Source organism: Nematolebias whitei, chromosome 8, assembly GCF_014905685.2.
Source record: "Nematolebias whitei isolate Nwh7 chromosome 8, NemWhi1, whole genome shotgun sequence".
Classification (NCBI taxonomy): domain Eukaryota; kingdom Metazoa; phylum Chordata; class Actinopteri; order Cyprinodontiformes; family Rivulidae; genus Nematolebias; species Nematolebias whitei.
In genome coordinates this window covers 33144665-33152503 of record NC_056505.1, presented here as the reverse complement: position 1 = coordinate 33152503, position 7839 = coordinate 33144665, and the positions used below count along the sequence as shown (strand labels likewise).

Here is a 7839-nt window from a genome sequence, read left to right as displayed (position 1 = left end):
TGGTTCCATTCATACCTTTCAGGCCGCACTCAGTTTGTTCACTTAAAATCATCCACATCTCATCGTGGTCCTGTTACCTCAGGTGTTCCCCAGGGCTCTGTCCTGGGACCCTTGTTGTTTATCATTTACCTTCTCCCCCTTGGTTACATTTTTTGGAAACATCATATTCAGTTTCACTGCTACTCTCACAGTCAGTTCCATACAAGTGATGACTATAAGAATTTATATTTGTACGCAACGTTTTACATTTGGCTTCATTTAAACCCAATGATCTTTAATTTGACCATGGTAATAACTTATTTTATTCTTGTAATCCTTCAAGATCAACCAAAGACTAGATTAATGCCAAGCTGCACAGGTCGGTAATAGAAAGTAAAAATATTGTACAAACCTCTATAGTTTTGTAATAATCAGTAATAAAATGTAATGATGTTCCTTTCAGTCGTGCTCTAATTGTGTTTTTAGATTTAATGTGGATGGATGACACAGAGGCGATGTGTGTTTTTTGTTTAATAAATGTTTTTATTTGGCTTTGAGTGGAAGATCACAGTTGTAAAGCAGAAGAACCTGGAAAGTGTCCGCACTCCTCCGTCTAACCAGGAACAGGCGAGATGAAACAGGATTTCAGCTTCCAATCATGGTTAAGGCAGGGTTACTTTAATGAATTTTTTTATTGTTATCTCGTAAATTGAACACACAACAAGCAAAAGTCTATTTCATCCAGCGAATATTCAAGCTCCAGGTGTAAGGCCATGCATTCAAACCTGCTGCTTGATTCATTTGTCAAAACGACGGGTGGAGGAGGAAACTGAACGGAGCAGAAGGATGGCAACAAGTCAGGGCAACGTGAGGGTTGTGTCCAATATAGCCCTTATTTGTGACTCTAAGCCAGCAGGGTCTCCATCAGATGTTTGACTGCTTCGCTCACGTCCTGTCTTCAGCATCAAGACACTAAAGGACCAAGACATTTATGACTAGAAAAGATATTTATGAAGAAAATGAGAAAAGGGTTTGACAAATGAATCAATCAAAGGAAGGGGTTGGTTATATTCCCCCACAAAGACACATAGCAGCGATAGAAACTCTTTTCATCCACATAGAGAAGCAGCAGCACTCCTCCACCCCTGCAGCTGAAAACACCACCTCCACGCACGGCTCCTTCAGGCTCAGAGCTGCTGTCGTTTCCTGCTGCAGTAAATTAAAATGAGATGAAACGAAATGAGCATTAATCTGCTGAAGTCCAGCTCACAGACAATCGTTCCTGCTTTAGAAAGCTGGCGTTCAGGAATGAGCTGGTGGGGCTTCGCTCTGTGAGAAAATATTTTACTGACAGAACAGGACTCCCCAACTTTTATATGTAAAAACCAAATAGCACCATAAAAGTCGGACCGGCTGCTTCTCTGTGCATTTCTCTTCAGAGTCTGTGTGCTGACAGTGTGTTACCTTCTCGTGTGATGGGACCAGTGACGGCACAGTTACTAAAGCTCCGTGGGAACGGACCAGGCTGCAGAGCAGACCAGCAGAAGGTGAGAGGCGTCTGGAGTGTGCACGTGTGAGTGTGTGAGCGTGAGACAGAGGTGGACTGAACTGGGACCAGCTCCATCAGGGACTGGTGGGAGGTGGAATGAGTTATTGATGATGATGATGATGAAGGGGATGAAACAAGCAGTTTAGCTCTTGCTGTTCTTCCCGGTGGAGCTCTCCTTCTCCTTTGGCTTCTCCTCCTCTTCCTCCTCTCCTTCCTCTTCCTCCTCCTCTCCCTCCTGCTCATCTCCTTCCTCTCCTTCTCCCTCCTCTCCTTCCTCCTCTTCTCCCTCCTCCTCCTCTTCCTCCTCCTTATCCTCCTCTCCCGCCTCCTCTTCCTCCTCATCAGGCTTGGACTTCCGGTAAGCTCCCAGAGCGTAGGAGCGGGCCGAGGTGTAGGACAGACCAGAATATCCAGACTGGATCATGACGCCGCCGACAGAGCTGAGGCGGCACTCCTCACCTTCCAGCAGCTTCCTGCTCAGACACAAACAGACGGTAAAGATGAGGCCTCCTTCACCAAACAGACGGTAAGGATGAGGTCTCCTTCACCAAACAGACGGTAAGGATGAGGTCTCCTTCACCAAACAGACGGTAAGGATGAGGCCTCCTTCACCAAACAGACGGTAAAGATGAGGCCTCCTTCACCAAACAGACGGTAAAGATGAGGCCTCCTTCACCAAACAGACGGTAAAGATGAGGTCTCCTTCACCAAACAGACGGTAAAGATGAGGTCTCCTTCACCAAACAGACGGTAAAGATGAGGCCTCCTTCACCAAACAGACGGTAAAGATGAGGCCTCCTTCACCAAAGAGACGGTAAAGATGAGGTCTCCTTCACCAAACAGACGGTAAAGATGAGGCCTCCTTCAGACTCTGAGTGTCTTTTTATCATCAGAGCAGTTTAATATCAATATTTTAATAACAAGGGCCAGGTTTCATAAACCAGATGCTGGACAGATGTGAAGTTTTCTTTTGGGTGAGTTTGGTCCAAACATCATATAAATGGTAAATGGACTGTACTTATATAGATCCATTCTGTCTTATCAAGACACTCTAAGCTCTTTACAACACAATCTGTGTCCTCATGTACCCATCCCTACAGCACTCTAACAGATCTGTACAAAGACTAATCAGTGTTTTATCACATTCATATGACGATGGGACACATCAGAGGCAGTGAGGGGTTCAGTGTCTTGCCCAGAGACACTTTAGCATGTGACTGCTGGTGGAATCGAACCCCCAACTCTTGCACTGGAGGATGACTGCTCTAACCACGCAGTCACTGACGCCCATATGTATGTCATGCGTGAACTTTGAATTCCTCTCTGAAACATTCCACATTTTGTTTCTTTGCTCTTCTCGTCGCAGAGGAAACTGTTTGAAACAAGACGCTGCAGATTTTTGCATTAATCTCTCCTTGTAAACTGTAGCTGTTGGACACGGGAGATTTTGTAGAGTATAATTGTTTGAATATTTCTCAATCAGGCAGCACGGTGACACAGTTGGTAGAGCTGCCGCCTCTCAGCGAGAAGGTCGCCGGATCGAATCCCGGCCCTGGGCCTTTCTGGGTGGAGTTTGCATGTTCTCTGCATGCTGTGTGGGTTTCCTCTCACAGACCAAAAACATGCATGTTAGTTACCTGAAAAGGAAGAAGTGGGTAAATATAATTGATGGATGGAATTTTCACAATGGGCAACTAATTAACTCATGTATTTTTTATTATAAGCACGGTGGTGCAACTGGTAGAGCTGCTGCCTCTCAGTGAGCAGGTGCCTGGTTCAAATCCCGGTCCAGGGGCCTTTCTGGGTGGAGTTTGCATGTTCTCTCCGTGCATGTGTGGGTTTTCTACAGGTACTCCAGTTTCCTCCCACAGACCAAAAACATGCATGTTAGACTGATTGGTAACTTTGAATTATCCCTAGGTGAGAGAGTGAATGGTTGTTTGTCTCTATGTGTCCCTGTGATGGACTGGAGACCTGTCCAGGGTGTCCCCTGCCTCTCGCACAGTAATTGCTGGACATGGGCACCGACGACCCTCATGACCCAAAATGGAAGAAGCGGGTAAAAGATGATGGATGTATGGATTTTTCTGCCATGTTTTCTTCATTGAAAATGAATGGAGCTCTCTTCACATCCTTCAAAACACTTAGAGCTGTTTAAAACATTTAACTGCTCATTTCAGCTTTTTTTTTTCCTAGTTCAACTTTTATTCTAGTTCAGCTTTTTTCCAGCTTCTTTGTGGTAATTTCAGTTTCTTTCAGCTCAGTTCTGCTTGTTTCAGTCGTTTTTATCTACTTTTCTGCTACTTTCACCGTCTTTCTGCTAATTTAAGCTTCATCTTTTGTTCTTTTACAACTACCTTTAGGTACTTTCAGCTAATTTTAGCTTTTATTCATGCTTTTTGTTCTTTTGTCCTTCATTCTAATAATTCCATTGTTTACTGCTACATTCAGCATCTTTCTGTTAATTTCAGCTCTTTTTTTCCCTTTTCAGCTACGTTTTTGTCAATTTCAGCCTTTTGCCTGCTCATTTCAGATTGTTGTAATCAATTCAGCCTCTCTCTATTCCAGTTTATTTTGTTCATGTATTCAGTTGTTCTGCAGCTTTCCACTTTTAGTTTCCTTTCAGCACGTGTCAGCTGTTCAATAAACATTAACAGTTCAGAGATTAAACCTTTTCAGCCTGATTTCAGCTTCTTCAGCAGCTTTCAGCTAAAATCACTCAGCTATGATACAGTGCATATTCACCGGAAAGTGCAGCTGAGCAAAAGTTATTTGTGCACATGGGTGTGCAGTTTCTATTTAAACAAACCTGTAAGCAGCTATCTCGATGTCCAGCGCCATCTTGACGTTCAGCAGGTCTTGGTATTCGCGCAGATGATGGGACATCTCCCCCTTGGTGCTGTGCAGCGCGGCCTCCAGCTGCTGGATGGTGTCCTGCACACAAGAATCAAACACTGATCATCACGGCCGGATCGGAATCTTTTTGTTTTGTGCTCTTTGGTTTTTACTTAAGAGCACATGGGTTGCCATGTATGAAATGTGCCTCACAGATAAACTTGAGCTTCCTCGTGCTGTTTGTACTCACTTGCATCTCTCCGACCTCGTTGTTGTGGCGGTCTTCCATGTCAGCGATCTGCCTCTCCAGGGCTTCGTTGTGGCTCCTGAGGGCCTCGATCTCCAGGGTGCGGGCCTGCACCTGCCGGCGGTACTCGCTCAGCTCCTCCTTGGAGTGCTTGATGGCGTCCTGGTTGCGCGCAGCAGCCTCGGTGACCGTGGCAAACTTGGAGCGGTACCACTCCTCCGCCTGGACCTGGTTCCGAGCGGACAGGTTCTCATACTGGGCCCGGATGTCCTTCAGAGCTGCAGCCAAGTCTGGTTTGCTCATGTCCATCTCCACTGAAACCTGAGGGCAACACAGGAAAAATATGAGAAAATACTTTTTAAAATGCTTATTTATCGATGATGCTGTAGAAAAATGGTGTTCTGTTGTTTTAATACAAGTTCGACTGACTGAGCCAACATGTGTCTGGGCGAGTGAACATGTTTTTATTTCCACAGCTGCAGTTCGTTCAGTTTGAACGTGTTTCTCTGAGTGACATTAAAATGTATGAGGTGATGCTGACTCAGGCTGCAGAACGCTGCACTGTCAACACGAGACATGCCGGTCCTCCCTGCAGGGCGTTACTGAGAGACCCAGAGGAAACTGAACCACTTTAGGCCTCAGCAGCCAGTTCATGCAGGGCCAGAGACGGTTTTGACCTTTTCAAGAAACAATCTGCGACAATGAGCATGAATCAGGATAATCTGCGACACAGTGAGTCCAAAACCTCAAAGACTTTTCTTTTTGTATGAACCTCATTTTCCTGCAGTGGTAATTGTGGGAAGCTGATTATCATCAACCAGTTTACAGCAGCGTGTTGGTGCTGCCTGCTGTCCTTCAGAGACCACACCCAAAGATTAGAGCGCATCTATTCTGCATCTCTCCTCCTTCCATCCCTCCTCACCTTGTTCATCAACAATAACTCTACCTCCACTAACACCTTGCACCTGGAAGCACCAAACGTTTTGTTGCTTTGTTACAGGAAGAAAAGTTATGTGAACATTGGTCGGGCGGGCGCGCGCCTGCTGCAGGGACAGCGCGTGGCGCTGGACTGCAGCGCCATCAGTTGTCCTCTGCAGAGGACCCGGAGTCTGTGGCGCATTTAAAAACAGAGAAAGCTTCTTTAATAAGACTTTTAAATGTCAGGATGAACTCTTTCTGGTGGTCTCTGGGGTTTTGATTGAACTTCTAATAGTTTCCTCATTAAAAACTTTGTGTGAGTGACTTTAATAACGCAGATTGGGTCAGATTGGGATTATTGACGCAAACTTGTTGGAACTTCCAGCAGCTTCAGACTTCTGTACCTGCGTGGCCTGCAGGGAGGTCTGCAGCTCCTGCACCTCCTCCTCGTGAATTTTCCTGAGGAAGGCGAGCTCGTCCAGCAGAGACTCCACTTTCTTCTCCAGCTCGAGGCGCGCGAGCGTGGCGTCGTCCACGTCCTTCCGGTAGCCCTTGAGCGCGTTCTCCGCCTCCTCGCGCAGCCTGCTCTCCTCCTCCAGCTTCTCCCGCACGCGCTCCAGCGCCTCGCTCATCTGCACGCAGTCCAGGTGCATCTGGCTCTTCTCGTGCGTCAGCTCCTCGACGCGCGCGCGCAGCTCGCGGATCTCCTGCTCGTAGAGCTCGTGCAGGCGCGACGGCTCGCTGTGGCGCTGGCGCAGCAGCGTCACCTCGGCCTCCAGCACCTTGTTCTGCTGCTCCAGGTTGTGGACCTTCTCGATGAAGGACACGAAGCGGTCGTTGAGGCCCTGCAGCTGCTCCTTCTCGTTGGTGCGGATGATCTTCAGCTCGTTGGTGACGGCGGTGGACTGGCTCAGGTCCACGGCCGAGTCCGGGATGGAGGAGAAGACGCGGCCGGGTGCCGCGCTCCGCCGGTAGGTGGTGGAGGACACCACGGAGGGGGACCCGTAGGTGCGGTGGCTGCGGTACCCCGCGGGCTGCAGGCGGGACGGGCTGCTGCCGCCGCCCAGACCCACGCGGCCGCTGCGGGGCGCATCCCCGAAGATCTTCCGATAGGAGCTGCTGCTGTAAATGTCGCTGGAGTAACTCATGTTTCCTCTGCGCGAGGGGGGGTCCGGCTTCTGCTTTGTAGGGGGAAGGAAAAAAAGTGTGTGTGGAGTTCAGAAGTGTGTGATGGTGAGCGCGCGTGAAGAAGAGAAGTGATGCGGGTGCAGGCTGCAGGACAGGTGCTTTTATAGTCGGAGCGCCGCGGCGCATCATGTGACGCAGCGACAGCAGGGGGCTGAGGGAAACCTGGGGGCTCGCGCACAAAGATCCCCACCCCCCGAGACACAAGTCAGCGCATGCACCTCGTCTTCTCTCTGACCTGCACACCCCCCACAAACTTAAACACAGCAACTCAAAACCACCACGTTTGTTCTGGACCACGCGTTTTTAACCCAACGCGCGCATTTATCGCAAATTAAACATTATTATAAAAACCGCTCGTGCAGGTTTTATCTCCCGTTCCCCGGGTCTCTTCTGCCCACTGTCATTGCAGTTTAGTTCTTTGCAGCCCCAGCAGAATGCCAAATGAGATCGATGCTGGGCAGTGTTGGTGCTGCAGTGTGCACAGACGCCCTCGTTCCCCTCACATCCGCATTATGGGATGAATCGTTCTGATTCCTGCACCCTCAGGAGAAAAAACAATGTTTTAATCACTAATAAAGATTCTGATCACTGCTGATCTAAACATGGTCCCTGCAGAAAATGTCAAAGTTAGATCAGTGTCAGGGCTGTAAAGTTAATATTTGGGAGTTTTCATGAGTGCTGCTCTTCTTGGTGCTGATTCAGATGGAGGCAGGAGGAGAACCACGCCCCTGTGAGCAGAGGGCCCCCACCCAGGGGGCTGCAGCCACACCACCTCCAAACACCCTCCAAGGCGCCTCCCGAGCTGTCCATCACCCTGGCTGGCCTGCAGCCCACAGAGGAAGCAGCAGCAACACAGCAGACTGCTGATGGAGCTCTGCTCTGCCAGGTTCTGACCGTCAGCACACGATCAGCTTCCATCCCAACAGCATCATGATCTGTACCATTTCATGAAAACATCAAATCAGTTTGTGAAGGCTGAGACAGCTGGGAAGAGGGGACTGCAGAAAGAAGAAGAAACCGTTTAATTGACTTTTTGTAGCTTTTATACTTTTCAAAAGACAGTTATTTAACTTTGCTTAATAAAATAATCCCTATAGGTTCAAGGTCCAAGGTTCTTTATTGT

General features: G+C 48.3%; 1 protein-coding gene across 1 annotated transcript; it reads right to left on the bottom strand.

Annotated features, from left to right (window-relative positions):
• Nucleotides 1-652: 652 nt before the first annotated feature.
• zgc:65851 (uncharacterized protein LOC321113 homolog) lies at nt 653-6786 on the bottom strand. The gene is made up of 4 exons (XM_037681204.1): nt 5933-6786; nt 4614-4931; nt 4338-4462; nt 653-2001 (listed from the first exon to the last, which is right to left on the bottom strand). Exons 1-4 carry the CDS (start codon nt 6674-6676, stop codon nt 1671-1673), a joined length of 1518 nt encoding a protein of 505 aa, XP_037537132.1. The 5' UTR covers nt 6677-6786; the 3' UTR covers nt 653-1670.
• Nucleotides 6787-7839: the final 1053 nt, after the last annotated feature.

Coding starts and splice junctions, on each gene's coding strand:
- zgc:65851 (XM_037681204.1), bottom strand. CDS start 6,676: ATGAGTTACTCCAGCGACATTTACAGCAGCAGCTCCTATCGGAAGATC. Junction 4,932..5,932: donor CCTCCCTGCAGGCCACGCAG/GTACAGAAGTCT, acceptor TGTTGCCCTCAG/GTTTCAGTGGAGATGGACAT. Junction 4,463..4,613: donor ACGAGGTCGGAGAGATGCAA/GTGAGTACAAAC, acceptor TCTTGTGTGCAG/GACACCATCCAGCAGCTGGA.